The 23,900-nt window shown below is 40.8% G+C and overlaps 1 protein-coding gene across 1 annotated transcript in view; it reads left to right on the forward strand.

Moving 5' to 3' along the window:
- Thsd7b (thrombospondin type 1 domain containing 7B) overlaps positions 1-23,900 on the forward strand; it is an 839,983-nt gene that overhangs the window by 446,482 nt on the left and 369,601 nt on the right. The window contains exons 8-10 of the mRNA XM_051147323.1: positions 11,487-11,678; positions 13,886-14,120; positions 21,186-21,301. Coding sequence (XP_051003280.1) covers positions 11,487-11,678; positions 13,886-14,120; positions 21,186-21,301 — 543 coding nt within the window. The remainder of the gene's footprint in view (positions 1-11,486; positions 11,679-13,885; positions 14,121-21,185; positions 21,302-23,900) is intronic.

The raw sequence follows: 23,900 nt of genomic DNA on the forward strand, positions 1-23,900 counted from the left end.
CTGTGTAACTGACAGTTTGCAAGTCTGGGGTCAGCATCATAAAAGTTTTGGCAGCAAGAACATGTAATGAAAACTTCTTTCTGCTTATAATGACATCATCAGTGTGTGTGTGTGTGTGTGTGTTGTTGTGTGTTGTTGCTTTGAAATTATGTTTTGTTTTGTTCTATAAACCAGCCTTATACATCCATTGATAACCCTATAGTTGAAGAAAAGATTATAAAATAGACCTTTTCCAAGGTAAACCCTTTATTTTACAGAAGATAAAATTAAGTGATGAGAAGAAAATACACAGACTGAAAATACATTTACAAATCATATTTAACAATGGATGTCTCCCTCAAATGTATGGAGAACTTCAGTAACTCAATGGTAAAACAAACAAGCCAACTAATTAAAACTGTCAGTCAAATTGCAAAGGTCCTTCACCAAACAAGATGTTCTAATGGAAGGGGAACGCATTAGAAGATGTGGAAGACCATAAGCCATTAGGAAGGCACAGGTCTCATTTACAGCATAGTGTGTTATCACTGTGCTCATAAGAAGACAGTAAAAGAAGAGCAACAAAGCATCAGGTCATATAACAAGTGCTGGTGTGGACAAAGAGTAACTAGGCTTTCTGCTCATCTCCTCATGATGAGGCAAAATGGCCCAAGGCACTGGAACAGTTTGTTGATCCCTTGTAAATTGACACTCTGCATTTTCCCCTTAATTGTTTACCCAAGGGAAATGAAAATTTGTATTCATGCTGAAAAACAAAACAAAACAAAACAAACCTGTTCAGCAGCAGCTTTATTCATAATCATAGAAACCAAAATATAACCCAAATGTCTTTCAGCTGGGAAGTGGGTAAACAAAATACACTCCATCCACCACACAGCCAGCCCCACTCAGCAGCCAGAGGGATGAATTATTGATAGGGTTCCAGAGCAGATGAACCCATGCGCACTTGGCTAAGCACAAGGAGTAGGACCTCAGGGGTGCAGGCTGCATAATTTTATTTGCATGTCATTCTCAGGGCATAAGGAAAACTTTAGGGACAGAAAACAGATCAATTATTGCCAAAGGTTAGGACTGGGAAAGTAGAGCTGTGTGCGTGTGTGTGTGTGTGTGTGTGTGTGTGTGTGTGTGTGTGTGTGTGTGCGCGTGTGTGTGCGCGCGCGTGTGTTGACAGAATTGCTCATATCATGGTCTATGAAATGATACACTTTCTAAAACATATAAGATCTATATAACACAAAAAGTGAATTTATGTGTGACAGTCTAAAAAGTTATGGGTGGTGGTAAATAATAGGGGTAGAAGCAAACTTACAGATACTTTCTGGAATAATCCTCATGAAGTTCAGACCCCTTGAGTTTATTTTCCCCATTTTCGGATTATTCATAGGAAAGCGATCAATGGCGTGGTCAGGAATGTTCTTTGCCATTGGTTTTATTTAGAGGAATTGAAAACCTCTTGATTGTGCAATTAAATTGTGATGCATTTCCCATGTATGGGCACTTAATTATGTTGCTGAAGGTTAATTACAGAAGGGGTGATTATTCATCACTGACATGGTATCAGTTGACTCTATTGACTTGTCTGGTCTAACTTAAAAGGATTGATTTTTCAGTATTAAAATAAAAAAGCCTATCAGGACCTGAGGGCTTTCTAAGGGAACCCTCTTACCGAAACTAGTTGAATCCTTCCACAGAGCTTGCTAACTAGCTATTACTCATGTTTTCAAAATAATTGCAGCTCTCCTGCTAGTCTCCCCCCTAAGACAAAATTGGGATGAATATCTTTGGCCCAAATCATTTTTCTATTTGAAATGCCCATTTTTCTCATTTTCACCCATAATAAAAAGTCACATTATATATAAATCGTACTTTGCAATTTTCTAAGTATTATTTCGTATTAGCTCTCTGATCTATCACCAACCCAAGCAATATAAGTGGGGTGACAGTCGGGCCCTCTCTGCATTTATTGCACGTGCTTAGGGCCTGAAGAAATTTAAGTTTTCAAGGTCACATTTTGGTGGATGCCAAAGACAATCTGACTAGATGTCATTCCTCCTCTTCAAACGGTACATGTTTGCAATGCGAGAGTTTGAGATATAGGAGAAGGAGATCAGGAGTTCAAGGCTATCTTTAGGCATATGAGTTTGGAGTCCCAGGAGTTCAAGGCTATCTTTAGGCATATGAGTTTGGGTTCTATGAGATCCTGTCTCAAAAACTGAACACACACACACACACACACACACACACACTAAACAAACAAAAAATAAGCCTTTTACTTTATCTTGTACTGCTTATTAAAAATTAACATTTTAATTAAAATATAATAGCACCTCTACCCCTGTTGCTCCAACATTGCACTGTTTCACTGTTTCTTTCTTTGAAGACTGACTTATTGTATCCTAGAGGCTGAATATTTGTCCTTTTACTCTTCTCACTTACGCATCTTAAATTGTTCAGTTAAAAAAAAAAAACCTGGAGAAACTTGGCTTCCACATCAACAAGGTATGAACCATCCCATGTGCTTTCCTGTGCCTTTTGGACGATGTAGTCCTCGTGTTAAGCCATCCACTGTGTCTAGAAAAGGTAGGGTACGCTTTGCTTTGTTGAGATGGGACATCACTGTGGAACCCACAGTAGCATCAAGCTCCTTTCATAGCCAACACTGGCCTTGAAATCAAGATCCTGCTGTCTTAGCTGCTTGTACACCAGAGTTACAGAGGTGTGCTACAACACTTGCCTCTGATTAAGAGGTTTGATGATTTGACGTAGTTAATGAAAAAAAAATGGGATCCAGGCTCTTATCACAGATATAATAATAAGGGAAAAGGAGGCTCGAATAAGCCTGTGAACTAGACTTGTTGAGCTCATTCGAATAACAAAGAGGGCTGTAGGTCTCAGAATATCAGTAAAAGCCAGGACCTTCACTGTCTGGTTCCTTGCATCAGGGGAGAAGAGCCAAGGGAAGACAGAAAATGCTTCCTGGCTATTCTGTGTGTGGAATGAGGAAATGCAGGCACGGAGCTTTAGGATTGCCTAAAACAAAAAACAAGGGCAGAGTGTTAGGTACAAAACAGGCTTGAACTGGCAGCTGCTCACCCTCTGTGAAGTAGTGAGCCTCAAGCCCCTGCCTGCTGACCGGTCAGCGAACAGGAAGTTGCTTAGTTTGGATGTGGCTTGTACGAAGTATGCGGACGGGAATCCGCCACTGTCACAGGACACAAGGCAGCAGCCATGGCTGCAGGTGTGCTTCCAAGCCAAACCAAGAAGCTAGGTTTGACAGAAATACTTCATCTAGAGGCCTTGTGAAACTCTCTACAAAGTCCAACATCGGCACTTACACATTTCTTTGACACTTAAAAAGACCAAAAGAAGTAGGGATTAATTTTTTTCCCATAATAAGTCTTCATTCACTCCAAAAAGATTTTGTTTTGCCACATGGTTCTAAGTGACACTGGATCTGAATCCAAATGACACGCTGACCACATTGGGAGGTGTGAGATCAATGATAGAATTTTTTTTTTATTTTGTAAAACTTGTTTATTTCACTTACCAGGAAACTAGGACAGAGGGGAGGACATCCTATTGGGACTCTAGATGAGAGAAGCATGGGAGAATAGCAAAGTAGAAGGATCCAGAGGGTCCTAGAAACCTACAAGAAGAACATTACGATAGGCAGATTTGGGCCCAGGGGTCCCGCTCAAACTAAGGCACCAGCCAAGGACAATACAGGCGGTAAACTTTAAAACCCTACCCAGATCTAGCCAATGGTCAGAACATTCTCCACAGTTGAGTGGAGAGTGGGGTCTGACTTTCACACATACTCTGGTGCCCCATATTTGACCATGTCCCCTGGAGGGGGAGACCTGGTGGCACTCAGAGGAAGGATAGCAGGCTACCAAGAAGAGACTTGATACCCTATGAGCATATACAGGGGGAGGTAATCTCCCTCAGGAACAGTCATAGGGGAGGGGAATAAGGGGAAAATGGGAGGGAGGGAGGAGTGGGAGGATACAAGGGAGGGGATAACCATTGAGATGTAAGAAGAATAAATTAATAACGAGAAAAACTTGTTTATTTCCTCTATAATGAAGTCATAGTGTGAACTTTTCAACATTTACACACACATACAAAACAGCACTTATTGCCTCCTAGAATATGTCACTGGAGGCCAGGAAACAGACGTTCCAGCACCAGGACACCACATCACAGAAGAATTGTGCTGTTCCCAGATTTTGAGAGCGTCTCCCACCAAAGACAAACCTGATAAAGTGTGTATGTGGCCGGGTTGTGGTGACTGATTAGACTTAGCCTGCCTGTGATGCAAGAAGGCAAGTACAGACAGTGTCCTGAAAGAAAAGACATGAATTCCAAAACAGAGAGCACAGAAGACAGTGGAGTGTCCTGTCTCGGACATGCATTCTAGATCTTGGTGTCCCAGTCTCAAACGCCAGCTCTCTTACTGAACTTGGCAATTCGCATTCAGACAGTTATTTAACTTTGTCCAAAGGTAGAGGTTATCATCCTTCAAATGCTGGAGATCTCCTGGCGTTATTTTTAAATGATGTGTGCATGCATAGTATGGGGAGGGTTATGTGGGGGTGGGGTGTGATTATGAGGCTGGTGTCATAAGATGCTCCCTTGGAGCTGAAGTTACAGATGGTTGTAAGTCACCTTCTTTGGATGCTGGGAACGGAACACAGCTCCATTCCTCTCCAAGAGCCCTGCGAGCCCTTAGCACATGGACCCTTAGCACAGTTCTCCTGCTGCAAATTTTAAATGCCTGTTGCCTGTGTTCTGCTGTTCCCTGGGAGCTAGCATCTGCTAAGCACCAGGCATGTGGTTTTTATTTTCCTTAAGACCTGGGGGTGGGGGCAGCTGATTACACTATATATAGTGTTGGGGGCAGTCTACATGATTAAAGGGCTGGCTGCTGTCTTGACAGTATTATAAGCATCAGGGCTGCTGCTCAGGCAAAAGACTTCTGAGGGGCAACATGCCTGTGCCAGGGATAAATTTTAGCACCTCCTGGCCTCTGTAAAAAAAATTTACCTTGAAAATATCTTTTGCTTGTCTATTACCATTCCTTACCTGAAATACTACCATTGTATCTTGGGGGCATCTTCTGGACTCATTGTAGACTTTGTCCTGTCTTTTTTCTCTAAATATCAGTGATTAGAGCTTCATTGCTTTTCCTTTTGCGAACAATCTCACATCCTTCTATCTTTCTCATGATTTTTGTGCTGTTCTTTGCAATGTATATAGTACTGTTTTAATGACTGTCTATAGTTTCCCAGTGAGCTCTGCTTTACACTTCTACCTCTAATCGTTTTCTTTTTATTGCCTTACCTTTTCTATTTTTGAAATGATGTTCCTGCCCACCCCATGCTATGTGGACCAGGTAATTGGAACATCTCCCTTGTTGGGCCAAGTCTCTCCTGTGCTCATTTAACTAATGACCTAACAATGAATTCTACAGAACCTCATCCCATGGCTTCTTGTCAGCTGAAAGAATGGAAAGAAAAAGACACTCACTGGATGTGAGCCAGGAGACAACACGTCAGAATGGATAAAACCATAGCCTGCAGTGTCTTAGAGATCTGATTATAAGCTTAGCTTAGACACTGGGTGCAAAATTGTAAAAATCAAGTTTTTAAGCTGGGTGTGGTGGCACATGCCTATAATCCCAGCACTCGGGGACACAGAGACAGGCAGATCTCTGTAAGTTCTAGGCCAGCCTGGTCTACAAAGTGAGTCAAGGGCAGCCAAGGCTACACAGAGAAACCCTGTCTCAAAAACAAACAAACAAACAAAAAAACAAACAAAAACAAAACAAAGAAAGGAAGAAAGAAAGAAAGAAAATTAAGTTTTAAACATCTCTATGCTTTGGGTATTACAGTAGTAACAACTAAACTAATGACGTTAATGTGGATAGTCAATAAAGTGCCATTGCTAATAGGAATGGTTAACTTAACCCACTATAAACTTCTCTACATGTTAGTTCTATAGCTATGGCCACACAACTTTTGACACTGTCATTATTACTATTACTATTATGGTTTCTTTGTTCCTCTCCCTGTGTATGTCAACTAGGCATGCATGTAAGTGCTAACTTCTGAAATAAGTGAGCAGAAGCAGCAGTCACATTGCTGACGATATTAGACTGTCACAGATGTGATCTGCTTCTCCCGTGGAGCTTTGGCTCCATATTTTATTGCGTTGAAATAAAAGCATGTTCTTATTTGCTTAGGATCACGGTCTAGAAGTGCACAGAGGCTACTTGCATTTCAGGAGATAACATTTAGGTTTAAAGTATAGAATTAAACAGAGATGTATCCCACTTAATTTGTTCTGGAAAGTCTGCTGATAGCTTTCTCCACTGTTGGCAAGCATTTAATCAGCATTTATTGGCATTCTTTTCTGAGATTTAAATAGGTCATAAAATTTTATGACATGTTGAGTATTTTTGATAATGGCTTCAATATTTTCTATAGATGGTACAGTAGCATACAGGTAGAAATATCAATAAAGCAACTAGTGAGCATCATTTCTGGAAAAGTATGCTGTTTAGCATAGACATAATAACCAAATGCCTGTCTGTGTTTAAAATCATACTGCATATTTTATGTGGATATTCCATGCTTTTTTTCCTTTTCCTTTATTGATTTAAACACTTGTAATCTAGGTTAGTAGGTTAGGGAACTAAGAATTTTGTGTTATGTTGTTTATTTGTTTATTATTATAAAAGGGGGCAATAGAACCATGGCACAGGAATTTGAGTAGAGCAGATGAAAGTGTTAAATATATTCTTCTTATAGAAAAATGCCAATTTCTGATAACTATTCTAGTCTTCAGTTTAGAATAGTTCCTTGCTTGGTGGCCACAGAGAACCTGCGATAAACTATTTGCAGTTTATCATTAGCTAGTATATACACTGGAGTTGGAAAAACAAAAGTTCTTAATCACTATCCAAAACTGAATCCAGGTGTGATTGTGGATATCTGCAATCCAGGCTTCTCAGAAACCTGAGGCAAGAGGCTCTCAAGTTAGAACCTAGGCTGGGCAACTGAGCGAGGATTTGTACCAAAAGAATAATTAAAAATAAGTAAGTCAGTGGTGTCATTCAATGGCAGTGTACTGAGAAACAGACAAGAAGAACAACCCTTGATTATATTGACATATCTGGGAGCCAATTTTTTTTAATCTAAATGCTATTACTTAGTTTCCAGGTGAAGGGACAACAGAGAGATTACTGGAGACTTGCCTTAACTTTGAAGTGATGAAAGTATTTTTAATGTTATAACCACTGTGAATGTTCTAAAGAACACCAGGTGGTAAGTTTAAAATAGTTAACTTTATATAGTTTCACCATATTGATTTTGTTTTAATTATTAGATGAGATCAGAAGAGTCCCATGCTCCCAGTAAATTTGTGAGTCTACTCCGAAGTAGCAGTCTAGCCTTGTTTGTTCAGCATTGATTCCAGGAGTTGGTTGAAAACTGGGAGTAATTTTGTATTCTCCTTGGAAGACGGATTAAGTTTGCTATAATGTACCTGTGTTTTTGTTATGATGTTAAATTTTCAAAGCTTGTGAATACTCACCATTAATGGGTTAGCTTCTCTTCCATAGGTTGCTGTGTTTTCCTCCCAGGCCTGCAATCACTGGATCTCATTGATCCATCCAAAAGAAAATTAAAAAAAAAAAAAAAAAAAAGAGCTTGGATTTTTCTCTCTCTGTGGCTTAATATACACACAAACCTAGGTGGGGGTGAGGTTTTTAGGCTCAGATGCTTTAATGGGATTTTGAAGGATTTGTTAGTTAATCAACAGGTTAGGTGATTATAAGTATCTCTGCCATTTGTGTGAGCCTACATAGACACTGATTTGTACCCAGTAGAATCATTAAAGTAATATGTTCCATGGTTACAACATGAAAGCTGAGATTTACCAATGAAAAGGCTTTCTGTCTATTGGTCAGTATGTGTGTCCATGCATGTGGTGCTTGTTAACCTATTTGCAAATAGTACCTTATAAGTTCCCTTCCTATTATGAGCCTGCCGTGTATTATATTACTTTATATGTGTGATGTCTAAGCCCTTGGGCTTTCCTGCAAAGGTGATGTTCTTGCTTCATTCTTACAATGAGATAACAGAAAGGAAATGATGCTAAGTAGTCTTCTTTAAGAGGGCAAATGCTGGTAGCTACAATAAACTTTCCAACCCTCACCTGACTAGCTGGGACACACTGCTGCTCGAATGCCTTTTATACTTTTCTTTAGTGAGATTTCTTATGCAAAAAGACATGTGGGATTTGCAGGAACTGCTTTTGGCTATCAGTTTGATTTCCTTAAAGCCACTCTCATCTATTTGTTCATAGATCTGCATTAGGCTGCGAGGACAAGCTGTCTGAGTGTTGCTGGGTCTATTGTCCCAGCGCTGCGCCGGCAATAAACGTATCCGTTCATGACACAGCTTTGTTTTAGAAAGGGTTTGAGGCATGGAAGTCAATGCTGAGAGGTATGAGTGTGGGATGCCTAGAAAGGAGGTAAAATTTGGGTCATGGGAAGGTGGCACAACTGAGAGCTTAAAGAAGGCAGGTAACTAAAAACTCATTTCCACATTTTCATTATCCATTAGAACTCAATGTCAAATAATCCTCCCAGTGTGTGGGTTTTCATCTCAGAGGATGATCAGTATGGTCTGCCTTCCACATAACTTTACTTTCCTCACTCTATGCCTTTAGGACTGTCCCTCTTGCCTGGGGCACCCTCCCTTTCTTGTCATTGAACTCGGCCTGTCTCTACTTCATCTAAAAGCATGCTGTGGTACTTACTAATTCCAACAGGTGCTCTGTCATGAATCTCCATAGTGTTTTCTGTCTGTGTCATCTATCTGCTACTTTTAGACTCACTTTAATTTCGTATGTCTGTGTTTATGTGGATTGTGGTGACTGTAGAAGTTTATGACACTGAGCCTGTGTTTTCACTCCACTGCAGACACTGGAAATAGTTTTCAACTCCTTAAATAATAGGCAATTTTATAATTCTCTTTTTTAAATGTTTTTTAAAGATTTATTTATTATTTATTATTATGTATACATCCCTCTATTTGCCATGTATGCCCATATATCAGAAGAGGGCATTAGATCCCTTTATAGATGGACATGAACCACCATATGGTTGCTGGGAATTGAAATCAGGACCTTTGGAAGAACAGGCTCTTAACCACTGAGCCATCTCTCCAGCCCCAATTTTATAATTCTTTAATACAAGGTTTTCTTAAAGCATAGTGAAAAAAAAAAAAAGGACGCTATTTGTTTTAGAGAGACATTCCTTAATAGGTGGTTGTATGGCCATTGATGAGCTGTTATGGAAAGACCCTACATTCTATTTTTTTCCTGGGAAAAATTTGGTGTTTGCTCATATTGTAATATCCTGTTAGATTAGCCAGTTCTAAGAGCATGTCCCATGTTTAACCCAGTACATCCCAGCACACTGTCTACCTCTTCTTCTCCTAAGTTTTCTATGAGTATTCCTTATCCCTGGAAATGCCTTTTTCAGACCATTACTTTAGAAAGCTTTGTGTTAAAATTTTACTAATCATATTCACAAGAGTGGGAATTAAATTTTGATTAGATGTAGGATGCTTTTTTTTTTCCTGGCCTGCTGGCTTCCATGTGTGAAAATGAAGTGCCCCTAGCCGACTTCCTTGTGTGTGTGTGTGTGTGTGTGTGTGTGTGTGTGTGTGTGTGTGCGTGTGCGTGTGCGTGTGCGTGTGCGTGTGCGTGTGTGTGTGTGTGTGTGTGTGTGTGTGTGTGTGTGTGTGTGTAGGGGGTGGGTACCCTGTGAGGACTCAACCTGAAAACAGATTGAGGATGAAAGGATTGGAGCCGAGCTTCTGGCTTGATTATCTGCCGGAATCTCTATTACTTCTCATAATATGCTTGAAAAATTTTATTTGTACCTCAAGGGCAATGAGCCTGGCCTCATTTACAAATATGAATGCAGATATTCACCATGCACTGTCTTCTCCTTCAGGCAGGCTTGCTGTCAGCTTGTCTTATTTACTTCCTCAGAAAAAGAATATCCATCTCCAGGGGACTAACTGGAACGTGGATAACGGGATAATGGAAGCTCAGGAATTAGGAGGGTTAGCTGTGATTCCCAACTGTTCCCCGGGTAACCACGAGCCATTTTCCACTCTGACCCTTTGACTCCTTATCCGTGAGCTGGGGCAGAGCATTCTGACCCCCACGAGCTTCTCCTAAGGGTGCATAAAAACATGTATAATATATGCAAAATAAGCAGTCTGCACCAAGGAGGTGCTCAATAAATACTCATCTCCTTGGCAGTTATTTTTGTGTGTCAGGTTGATCCTGACAGGAAACCTCCAAACTGTAAAGTACTCAGACAAAACTGCCTGTATTATATAGCTGTCACCCCACATTTTATGTTGTTATTTCAAATAATGAATGCTGCCTTTATTCTTTGTGACCTCTTTTATGAGGGGACTGTGAATGGGGGGGGGGAATGGAATTACTGTATCTAAGGAATTTGTCATAATAAACAGTCCCCAAAGTGCTTTATTTTTCAAGAAACCATTGTTATCTTTTGAGATATGAAAAGTAACTTAGAAATGATCCCCTCTGTTTTACCCATCTGCTCATTGTTAAGCACAACCCTGGCTTGTTTCAGAACTTACAAAAAAATTGTAGCAGGATCTGATATCAAAAGATTGTAAACGGCTTTTATGGATGCGCACTAAAGGCCCTTTGTCAATAGAAATGCTGGCACTCTCTGATATTTGGTTTGTTTGTACTGTGGTTTCAGGTACAGTTATTGTTTATCTGGAAGTTGTTCAGATTATTATCAAATGTATTAGGAAGGACCTAAGCTTAGCTTTCAACTGTTGTCAATATAGTGTGCAATTTCAGCCTCGGGCTTTTCCATTGTAGTTAGGTTTATTTATTCCTTTGTGCAAAGAAGACAAAAATCATGTGATAATCTTTGCTAGGCAGTAAGTATTCAGAGGCAAACACACTGGAAAGATAGCTTTGCTGATGAGATTCTCCTTACTGGGGTGGATTGTGATGGGCGGCGTCAGTTGTGAGCTTCAGAGCACCTGGTCTCCACTTTGAAGATGGATGAACACTCGATCCATATGTCTGCCATTAACATGTCAGTCATACTTAGCTCCAGCCATCCGTGGCTAAAATCATTTCTAGAAGAAGCCAATGTTGTCTTTATGAAGGATGACAAATGAGAATTTGGCCATATTATCTACCTTTTTAAATATCACATTACTTCTTGGCAAGCTTTCTTGACATAAACATTATGGATAATTGACAGTAACTCCATATTTGTACTTTATGGTTTGGACACCCACTGAAGGCTTCCAAGACAAAGTGGGATTATAGAGAAAGCAATGGACCAGTGCGTTCCTTGAGCTGACCTCGGTTTTCATCGCTGAGCAACCGTCTCTGTTTCATTACAGGAGAAGAAGTGTCAGGGAGTCTCTGCCCAATGCCTTCTCCTCCTGAGCGGATGGCTTGTGAAATCCCCTGCCGAATGGACTGTGTGCTGAGCGAGTGGACGGTGTGGTCCTCCTGCTCCCAATCCTGTTCAAATAAAAACTCGGATGGGAAACAAACCAGGTCACGGTCTATCCTGGCGTTGGCTGGAGAAGGTGAGTAACAGAGCCATTGCTTCAGTCATAAGTTTTATTTTATATATATATATATATACACACATTCTTTCTTTTCTGTGAGTCCTCTATACTTTATCTATGCTGATCTCATTTTTCCACATAAGTTGATTTAGTTCAAATGCTCATATGGTCCAGTCTAATGAGTGAGATGTTCTTTTTATTCTACTTCTTTTTTTTTTTAACATAAAAAGATTTATTTGGAAGTAATGGCAGTAATAGCTTTAATATGTACAAAGTGGTTACTGTTTAGATGATAGTGCCATTATGTTTCCTTTAAAGCTATATTCTATTTTTTAATTTTATTAATTTTTTCAGATTACAACTCAATTGTTATCCCATCACTTGTATCCTCCCATTCCTCCCTCCCTCCCGCTTTCAGCCTATTCCCCTCCCCTAGGTCTGTGACCGAGGGAACTTCCTTCCCCACTATATGGTCATAGGCTATCAAGTCTCATCTTGGTAACCTGGTTACTCTTTCTTTGAGTGCCGCCAGGCCTCCCCACCAAGGGGAAGTGGTCAAATATGGGGCACCAGAGTTCATGTCAGAGTCAGTCCCTACTCTCCACATAACTGTAGAGAATGTCTTTTCCATTGGGTAGATCAGAGTAGGGGTTCAATATTTACTACTTGTATTGTCCTTGGCTAGTGCAATAGTTTGAGAAGACCCCCATGGACCCCAATCCACCCATCATGATGTTCTTCTTGCAGGTTTCTAGGACCCTCTGGGTCCTTCTATTTCCCCATCTCCTATATTTCTCTTACCTAGAGTCTCAGTAGGATGTCCTCACATCTATCCCAATTATTATACTTCTTAGAAAAGGAAGCAAAGTATGGTCACACATTTAGGCTCAGTTACCTTGTACAATTGGGAGCATAATTAGGTATGTCTGGCATAAAGAGCTCCAAGGCAGGAATTATGAGGCCTGGCATTTCCACCAAGATCTGTCAATAGCATGTGTGAGGTACTGATCTGTGTCCTGGTTTCCTTTTCCAGAACGCCCAGTGCCAGGGGCCAGGGAGGGACCATGAAAGCAATGAAAATAGCTCTGTAGAAGGTAAAATGTGCTGTGGTGATGTAAGGAGTAATTTCAGAACAAATTAGGGGAACAGCAGCTCCCACCATTCCCAGCAATGGACTCCATCCCCAGATACACATCTATTCTCCTCTTGTCCTCCCTGGGCTTCCTCTGTCTTTGGCTCCATTAGAACAGCCCAACAGTGGGACCCCAGCTGTGAGCAGCATCTTAACTAAGATATCAGTACTGTGATCATGAGAAATAGGGCCAAGGTCATAGTAAAGGAAGAATTGTGTTATCTTAAAGTGCAACTGCTTTGAAATATCCTGGCTTTGATATTTCTAGAATGAGGCAGGGAGGAGGTGGAGGGGCGAGGATTAGTACTAATTAGAATAAAATTAACAAGAGGCTATGCATCTGAGCTGTTTGTCCCACTGGACAAAGCACTGTGGTATGGTGTGGGTGAGTCCTTTGGGGACATACCACTTTGTACACTGTAATAAAACTGTAAAAGGAGAGTGATGAGGTTTGGTTATCAGATTCAGCCATAGGTGTAAAGGTGGACATTTTCCTGGTCTCCTTGCCAGGGCGTCATCGGTTTTCAGAACTGTTTTAGGGTTTAAGATGAGCTTTCTCTTGCCAGACATTAACAAATGCCTCTGAATTGCTCAAATGGCAATAAAATGGCACTCAGAGAAACATATCTTCCTTAAGAAGAAAAATTTTGAATAGCGTGTATTTTACAACATGTTACTCCAAGGTTATAGCCTATTCTATATGTCACTGTTTAACATATGTATTGCATGCATTTGTCACAATGTCACTCCAAGATCCTGGGCTAGTCTATCTCACTTGTTAGCTTATGCAAACATAATAATATCAAAGGAAAAGCTGATTTCTCTGGAGTCTGTTTCAGAGATGTGTACTCCATATGTAGACAATAGTAAACTAAATTATTCTTGTACTCTGCTGAACATGGACCTGCTTGCTACCTGTTAAACTGTGAGACAAGAACATACCACTATCCTTCGGTTGTGGCACAGGACAGAAATTTCTGGTCTTAGAGTTAGAAAGATACAGTAGGTTCAGTCTCCAGGTCATAGAATTAAATAAAAGCAAGACTGATAGCAATGTGACTAATGCTTTCTTTCTCATCTAAAATGTCCACAGGTGGCAAGCCCTGCCCCAGTAGTCAGGAGCTCCAAGAGTACCGCCTATGCAATGATCATTCCTGCCCACAGCTCTACTGGGAGACGTCTGCTTGGGGTCCCTGCTCTGAAAATACTCTCGTGACTGCCCTCAATGTGACCATTGGCTGGAATGGAGAGGCGACATGTGGAGTGGGCATTCAGACACGGAGGGTCTTCTGTATCAAGAGCCATGTGGGACAAGTAATGACCAAAAGGTACCTCCAGCCTTCTGCTGAAAACGTGCTGCCCTAGGTCTGACTTTATAGTACTTGTGGTGTTTGAGGGTACCAGCTTGTATCAGTTGCATCTTTCAACTTACTTAGTAGCCATGGTAATGTGTAAACTGCATGGATCAATGGTTTTCTAGACAAACTTGAACCATGCACTCCATGTCACCTAACAATATAATAGAACCCATGGTGAAATCCTATAAGAGGTTTTTTTTTTTTATTAATTTATTCTTGTTACATCTCAATGTTTATCCCATCCCTTGTATCCTCCCATTCCTCCCTCCCCCCATTTTCCCATTATTCCCCTCCCCTATGACTGTTCCTGAGGGGGATTACCTCCCCCTGTATATTCTCATAGGGTATCAAGTCTCTTCTTGGCTACCTGCTGTCCTTCCTCTGAGTGCCACCAGGTCTCCCCCTCCAGGGGACATGGTCAAATGTGAGGCACCAGAGTACATGAGAAAGTCATATCTCACTCTCCACTCAACTGTGGAGAATATTCTGACCATTGGCTAGATCTGGGAAGGGGTTTAAAGTTTACCTCCTGTATTGTCCTTGGCTGGTGCCTTAGTTTGAGCGGGACCCCTGGGCCCAAATCTGCCCATCATATTATTCTACTTGTAGGTTTCTAGGACCCTCTGGATCCTTTTATTTTGCTGTTCTCCCATGCGTCTCTCATTTAGAGTCCCAATAGGATGCCTTTCCCTCTGTCCCAGTTTCCAAGAGTTTTAATATAATTGTATTGTGTGGACATGGGGCCTCTTTTTCTGGAATGGACTGCAATCTTATTAATTTTGGGGCCTAAATTTTCAACTTTGCCAAAGCATCCATGAAACACTAGAATAAATATAGAGATAAAAAGAGACATAGCTTAAAAAATAGGGCAACCATGAATGGCATGGAGTACAATTTTACTTGTTGTCATGAAGGAGAAATTTAGCAAGCTAGGAGTCTGAACTCTCTCCCATAAGTTTTCAGCTCTTAGCTACAGCTGGAAAAATCCACTTTGTGTTAAGGTAAAATTTTTTCTCATTTCTTAACAAAAGGACAAGAAATGCTGATCTGTATGTTAAACAGCCTTTGCGGTCCTCTAGCATCTCATAATTACTATGAATAAGTGTTTGGTATAAAGATGTCTGAACACACCCCTTTTTTCAAATGTCAACTGTCCTGGTTAGAATTGCTTCCAGCTTGACAAAACATAAAACTACCTGAGAAGAAAGTCTCAGGTCATGGATTTCCTAATTCAGATTGGCCTATGGGCATGTCTGTAGGGGTTTGTCTTGTTTCTTAATTGTTATAGAAAGCCCAACCGACTGTGGGCAGCACCATTCCCTGAGCTGATGGTCTTGGACTGTATAAGAAAGCTAGGTAACCGTCAACCTGTGAGTGGTCCATCAAAGAGTGTTTCTCCATGGTTTCTTCTTCAAATTCCTCCTTGAGTCCCTGCCCTGACTTGACTTTAGGATAGGCATGTAAGTGAGAACCTCAGAAACCATTTCTTCTACTAAGTTTCTTTTGGTCAGAGATAAAGCTAGAACATTAACTTAAAGATGTTCTGTGGCTAAAATAAATCACAGTAGCAAAAGTGTAGGTATTAAAGAATAATTTATTATGGAGTATGTCTTTTTTTGAAAATTTGTATATGAACTATAAAATATTATTTCAGTGAATAGCCTCCAGTTTTGCCATGGGCCAAAAGGCACTTTGATGGATGTTTCACATAACACACATAGACATGGGGAGTTGGGGGGACTGCTAATGCTAATTACTTCATGTACTATTAATGAAGCTGTAAAGCTAACAATGAAGTTTTCATTCTTACTGTGTGTCTCCAAACCATCCAGCTAAATATGAGCATCCTACGTTGACTTTAGTCAGCTTACTTAATTAAAATTCTTGAGGTCAACCACATTAAATTAAATAACAAGATAATACCCCAGTGGAATACCCCATGAGATTAGCAGCAATAAAAAGTAGGCTTGCTTTACCCTTTCCAAAAATATATACACTTATGTTCTTTTTAGTGTGATAGCTCATGTCAACACTGTCACTTGTGACCTCCATGGAGTGAAATGAGGGTTAGAGACAGAAAGGAAGAACAATGTTTCTTTAAGGAAAACTTTCGGGTAGAGAGAAGGAAGGGATGTGCTAAAGTGATGAGTTGTGTCCCTAACAACCTCGACCAAGAGGCACAAAGTTCCTCTTCTCACACTGCTGAGTCTGAGTTTTGTTTGCATGTGATTGTGTGGGTGAGAATGTTCCCATTGTATGAGTAATAAAACTGATCATATCAGAAAATGAGAACCAGCCGCCACACTACCGAACCAGAAGTCATAGCTCACATGGGCATTTCTGCGGTTTTGTTTCATTATTCAATGTTTTCCAGTTGTAAAGTGAAAAAAGTAATAATCACAACAAAGACAAAAAAACACAGTCCCCAGCCTTCCAAAGGTCCTGATAAGGCATTCCCTGACTTTACCATGGAAACACCTGGCGTTTGGGGAAGATATAGTAAAATAAAAAAATAGCTGTGTTTAAACATCTAGTCTATAAAATGTTGGCCGATAGGCCCCATCCCGCTGAGTGAGATGAATATGTGGCTGGGTCAGATGAGTGATTAGGGCACAGAGCTTACGTTATGATGAGAGAGTCGTCATGGAAACGCGCATGGTTTTGTAGCTCCTTCTGGTGCTCCTCATGTCGGTGTGGAGCTACAAAGCAGAATAAAAGACCACATGTGCAGAACCTTCCAGAAGAAGTCTAAGAGAATGAATGTATCAAAACAAAATTCATATGTCTAATATCAAGAGCAGTGCAATTCAGAGTACCATAGATATAGGGAGAAAGTCTCCAAGGGCAGGGAGTCATGATTTTTCTACTAACCGAACAGTACATTTGTGTCTTCCTAGGTTTTTAGGCTGTGATTTCAACTTGGAAATGGCTGGAGAAATTAGAAAATTAGAAAATATCCCCACAAATTGTTTCATCTTTTGGCTCCCATAACAACAACAAAAACAACAATAACAAAATAGTAAATGATGCAGTTACAGTTACTATTTATACTGGGCTAGGACCTGGCATCTTTAGTAAATAAGACAGAATGCTGACATCAAGACAATCAGAGAGGTACTGGTATGTAACAGGTGTTATGGGTAAAACATTCATACCTAAGTTCGAGCATAAACAATATCAAAGTTCTTGGTGTGGTCAGTCACTGAACTGATGCAGAAAATCAACCTTGCAGTTTTCCCAGGCAGAGGACACCAAATTTGTTGGTTGACAATGGTGATATTTTGGAACTCTGATAGGAAATTTATGGAAATTGGAAATGAGATCAAGTGTGAAGTCTTACATAACATGTTCATAAATAAAAGGAAGTTGCGCCTGGGAGGAAAAGGTAACACCTACTGGAAGAAATTAACAAAAACACAATTTTATAGGCAAGAGAAGAGCTGACTCTTTTTGGATCAGAAAGCACGCACCCTTTCATGAGAACCCTGGACTTCTGGATTCCATAAAGCACTGTAACCTTGGGCCAGCCTTTTCAGGGAGAGGATGGCTATTTTTCTCCTATTACCTAAGTGCAGAGCACATGGAGTGTGTCCGCCTTAAAGAGGTGAGATGCCTTATCAGTGAGCTTCCCCAGTCAGCAGGACTGGGCTCCCATTTCTCCAGGAGAGAATAGTACTAACTCTAGCTTGAGTGGCCAAAGTCCCCACAGTAATGACACCTTATGAATAACTTGAAAGCCAGCATCACTGTAACTTTATCTATTCTTTGACTGCTTAAAGGAGTTTTCTGTACGTGGGTGTGAGCCCTACCTCTAATGTTCTTCCGCAGAAAGGTGTATATTGCTGGAGACACTCCAGTGGTGCTTAGACAACACTCCGCGGCCAACTCTGGGGCCCACAAGGCAGCAGAGGGGTTAGGATAAATGGCAGTTCACTTTATTTTTATTAGACCTCAGTGTATGAATAAAAGTCCTGGGAAGGATTTCAGTGTTTTTTACTGTCTGGCTGAGGTATGATATAAATTTTCCTTACCGGAGTGGGTTGTTTCAATGACACTATATCCTTATAAAGAGCCTCTTCCTCCTACAGCTTTGCTCATTGAGCAAATCTATTTAATAATAGTTTGCTTGAATTAATTATGGTTAAGAACAATGCCACTAATAAGAATTCATTTATTATTCATTACTTGGTTACTATTTTCTGTGCGTGTACATTTTTCACTGTAATTTACTTTTATCAGAGTATTTCATACTCGGCGGAGTTGAACAATACATTAGGATTGATGGTAGAATTCACTCAGTCCCCAGCCTTTCCCAGCTCTACACCCTATTTCCCATAAACACTACCTCGTTTTCAACTGGTGTCTTTCTATTGGCTATGTAAGAATTCACCTAACTCCTCCATGGAAACATGAGAGTGAGCACCCAGCCTTTCTCTCCTTCTTTGCCACTAATTGTGTCTTCTCTGTTTCTTGTCTGCCTGTGCTATCCCTTCTTGTCTGCATCAACAAATACATGCATGCACTCTCAGCCCTCTTTTCTTCCTCTCATTTCCCTCTTAATTTTAAATAAAATACTTCTAGACATCAGTCATGTGATGCTTTTGTTTATCAATATAAAAAGTATCCATTGATTAGTTACCTGTCAAAACAATAAAGCTTAGGTCCTCTCGCCAGGACCTTCCTGGAATCCTGGCAGATTGGGCATTCTGCCAGAAACGTGTATTTATACTTTTGATTAATATTTTTTGGAAGCTTTGACTTAGTCAATTTGAGCTGCTCTAATAAAGAAAAATGGCATAGTGCAGTGATGAAAAATTAGAGGATTATTACTCATAGTCTTGGAGGGTTCGGAGTCTCAAGCTAACAGTCTGGTCAGAGGAGAATAAGGGTTTCTTTCTTCCTAATTTTTCAATAGACTACTTGCAGTATCTTGACATGAGAATGAGCAGGAAGAAGAAACAAGCATTCTGATGTTAGGGGGCTGGTCCTCCTGTGAGGGCTTCACTCACATAAACTACTCACATCCTAAAGACCCCCACCTTCAAGTGCTATCACTTTGAAGGCTACGGTTTCAACATGCGAGAAACACAAATTTGCCATCCAATGTGCGTTAGTGATTTGTCTCATCGCTGAGACAAAATGCTTTACAGAACGACATAAGAACAGAAGGATTATTTGGAGTTATCGCTCCAAGTTACAATGTCCACTGTGGAAGAGAAGTCTTGGGGCCAGTGCTGGAGGTCACTGGTCACATCATACCCATAACCAGGACGCAGAGAGTTGGAAGCTGGTGCTCAAATTCCCTTTCTCTTTTTCATTCAGTCTCAACCCTCAGGCCAGGGAAGAGTTCTGCCCACGTTTAGGGTAGACCTTCCCAAGTCAGTTCATCTAATCTAGAAGCTCCCTCACAGGCATGGCTAAAGATCTGTTTCCATGGTGATTCTAGATTTCATCAAGTTGACAAGAGAAGCCACCACACATGACATCTTCTTTCCTCTTTCATTTAGACTCTGAACCCTTGCTTCACTGCATAAGGGCCTCAGACTCTGCCTCCTCACTTTTGGTGCCCAGCCATACCTCATGCATCTTTGTCTGACCTAACTAGATCCGAATTTTTGAGCACTTCATTCCAAACAGGACAGCCTCTTCCATTCTTTATGCTGCTTCTAAAGCTTTTCAAATTATGGAAATAGTTTTTCTTTTCTGTTTATAATTCTACCAGTTAAGGTTCAATGTCAGCAGGATTCTCTTTCTTCTTAATTGACATTTTTTTCTTCCTCTTGGCTCCTAACACGAGTCTTTAAATTTGATGCATCCTAGTATTTGCATTTTGGTCATTTGTCACACCTGGAGAGATTTTATTCTGAATTACTATTCTGTGGTATTGTGAAGCTCTGGCCCATTATCTCCCTGTTAATCTTATCTCTTCTGTTTCTTGTTTTCTCCTACTGAAAGTCTACTAACTGTTAGACTTGCTATGTGATATTTTTTCCTGCTATGACATATCTTTTTCAAGTGCTTGGTCTTCTTATAGTTTGGGGTTTACTATTTATTACGGAAGCCCTTCAGTTGAACATTCCTCTGCACTGGTATCACAAATAAGTGCGCAGGCAAAGCACTTAGCCACACATGGCCCTGGTGCTGCCTATCATCACTCCTATAACATATCTGACAAGTCTAGGCTTTATGTGAACTTTATGGATTGACATCCCACATGTGCATAGTAAAGTGCCTCTCTGTCCCCATCCTTGTTTTATTTCTGTTGTAGGAGACAATATGTCTTTTAGCTCTCAATATTCAGAAGCAAGAAAGGAATGAAAGAATGAAACTTTTTTTTGTTGTTTATCAGAGCTTTCTTTTTTCCAAGTGATTGACTATATAATGCCGTTCCCAGTTGTACACATTAACTTAATCCTCAATGGACTAATAGCTTTCATGTCTTTCTATGCTCAGTGATAGCTAACATACTTGTTACCTGTGGCTTGTAGTATCATGTGTTCCCTGTGTCACTAGCCTGCATGTTCTCTGGAAAGCATAGCAACTATTTAAATATTCCAATATGGTTAGTGTTCAGAGATGCTCAACACTCTAAGTGAACTTTAATGACATTTCCTTCCTGGGTACCCATTCCTTGCTCTACATCCTCACCATCTATTTTTTTAGCACATCAATAATTTGATATATTACCTGGAAAGAAAATATTTCTGACTTGTTCATTCTGAAAAATAAATATCAAATATTATTTGAACTGACCTCCGTAGTGTGGCAGTTGACATTATATCTTTTCTTAATTTTAAGAACTGCCTCTTTCTTCCTTGAGGTAGTGAAAAGCACTTCGGCGCCTGAATCAAGTGAGGTGGAGTTGGCTTGAGCTTTGCCACTGGCCGTGGCTTCCTGTGCAAAGGACATCAATGCCCTGAGTCCTTCTTGCATCATCTATAAAAGATACATTTTTTTCTTTGCCCGAAATCCTACAGTTCTAAGTCATCCATTCCTCCTCCCCAACATGCTGACATAGTCTCTTTGCCTTGACAGATGTCCAGAGTCCACACGTCCTGAAACTGTGAGACCCTGTTTCCTCCCATGCAAGAAAGACTGCCTTGTGACTGCTTTCAGCGAGTGGACACCCTGCCCGCGGTCGTGTCAGCCAGGTAGGTGTTGGTTGCTCTTATCCTGCTTTCCCTTCTAACACCTGATCCATTTCCCACAACATCATATGTGGGAGATTGTGTGACGTAAGCATCTTTTTCATCCATCTCTGTGTTAGATTGACAATAGAGTGAGCAAAGGGGTGTAAATAAAGTCCTGCATATGAAGCTCTCTAGGGCTTGGAAAAGAAAATATGTTCAGATATTCTATGTCACGATGCCATTGGTATACATCCTAAGAATACACATGACCCACTGGCCTATGTCTTGAAGACTTTTTCAAGTAGTCGCAATGTATTTGATCATCATTATCCATGCGTTACTTTGGACATCCATTCCTATGGGATTCCTTCTGAAGCACCATTACCACCCCGGAGCTGCTGTATGCACTCACCTCAGTTTCACACAGTTAGTAGCATATAGACCATAATCACTGTCTTGAAACTGGTAAGGAGCATAACTGTGTGGGGAAACAAGAGCAAATATGTCAGTATGCCTCCAACAAGTACAGACATTAGAAATACGAGATCGATATTTCTTCATTTCTTCTGGTGATTTTGTGTGTCTGTGTGTAGGACACTGAAGACCCAAGTCTCAGCTGAGCGAGCATATTAGGCTAAGCATTTGCCCAGAGTAAACAACTTGCTCTTTCACAATAGTTTCACACCCTGAGTCCTGGTCCCCTGGCACAGTAGGAGAAAAGGAAAATCTAACAAAAGCCAGAAGAGTAAAAATAGTACCCAGAGTGCCCTGAGGTGACTATCTCCCACATACTCGTGATCATGATGTGATCCCTGGAAAAAAGAAAGTGTTCAGTTGTGCTTAGAGCACTTGTCAGGCACTGAGCACTTCCTGCTCCCACTAGAGGGTCCCAGCCATGTTGTCTGTGTTTCCTGCCTTTCTGATTCATGGGCAGTATTCCTTCGTTAAGGTGATAAGGTAGGGCCAGTACTACCACAGATCCAATGAGCAAGGGATCATGTCAGTTCTCGAAGACCTAATCACGTACTCTCAACTTTTTGGCTGCAACCATCAACGCCTTATGCTACAAAAAAAGGGCACCTGAATATTCAGTTTTATATCCATGTTATTCACCGTTTGAACATTACCACAGAGTTAATATGATGGCTCTTTTTATGGGCAACACCAGAAATAAATAGATTAAATATGAAGGAACTTGGAGGATTATATATCTGATTTTTGGGAGGAGAAAAAATGATAACCCCTTCCAGGAACTCTACACCGTTTATTTTCTGAAGTGGGGATCCAAAGTAGATGAATCAGATAAACAGGGTTTGGCACAGCCAGGAGAGACAGTGGGACAGAAAGACAGCTCCTATTTTGATTCATGTTAAAGGCAGCACTGAAGTTTCACTGGCCTGAAGTTGGACTGGAAATATAGAATGAATGTTGGGAAAACGCAGGTAAATGAGGTAATACGCAAAGACAATGGGCCCGCTATTTCTTTTAGCTTCTGACTCATCAGGCCTTAGCATAATCAATCCCTTAGTTAGGTATAAAATGGAAAAACTAAAGTTAAAAACAATACCCCATTGGCAGCCTAAACATGGTGTGGGGTCATCTAAGAGCCCTGTCACTTTGGAAGACAGATGCCTGTAGTTGAGGCAGTTCACCCTGGTGAGCAGGGATTACTTCAGCCTCTCCCAGTAGTCTACAGGCAATACGATTTACATCGCTTTCCAAGAGTGTTTTTCTAACCTTGGCTGAGGGTTCGAGACCCACGCCTTGTAGTACAACTGTTCTCTCGGAGCAACTTTAAATTTTACTCTGATTTCCAGAAACTCAATTAGTTGTTTAAATAATACGTATTGCGGAGGACTATCATTTCTAAGCCACTGTGGTATCTTTTTGCCTCCAACTCTTCAAGTCTAGGTAAGTCCTTTCACGATTTTGTAGCCAAAGGCCTGAAGGGGTAATGACTCTATGTTTACCTTTCTTCCAGCTTCCTGCTTACTCTTGCTTTTAGCCCCAGGCCTGGACCTTGAGAGTAAATAAGCATAGGCTAAGAGATGGGGATGCTTTGGTAAAGAAATGGTCCTTTTAAGCCTGCTGTTCTCAAATGTTGGTATTGCCCCTGAATCACCTGGAAGCAAAGAGAATTGCAGACTGCTGAATTGGTGCCTAGGTGTCTGGGTTCAGTAGCTGTGGACAGGCGCCAGCAACTGTATGACGCCTAAAGGGTGATCCCTTATTTGATATTGCCCCTCTGCTGTCACACTGAGTGTGTGTCCACTGCCCCCACTTCAGCATCTTTCAGTTCAAAAATCTGAGGGCTGGGAGTATTTAATGTAGAAGATGTGTGGCTGGGGTTGTGTTTACAGGTTTGGGGTCACAGACTTAGTACTATTCTCTTCTGCCTCAGTTTCTTCACTTGGAAAAAAATGGGTTGAGTAATTGCACTTGTCAGAAAGGAAGTAAACTGAGACCACTGCCTCACACACAGGAGACATTAGACAGGTGGGTGACCAGGACTGTTGGCCCATATGCTGTGGGAAGCTGACACTGTAAAGAGATGCTAAAACAGCAGATTCTCTGCCCTTGAGACTGTCCTTAGGAATGCTTTGAGAGATGAGACTTCAGA

Source organism: Acomys russatus, chromosome 6, assembly GCF_903995435.1.
Source record: "Acomys russatus chromosome 6, mAcoRus1.1, whole genome shotgun sequence".
Classification (NCBI taxonomy): Eukaryota; Metazoa; Chordata; class Mammalia; order Rodentia; family Muridae; genus Acomys; species Acomys russatus.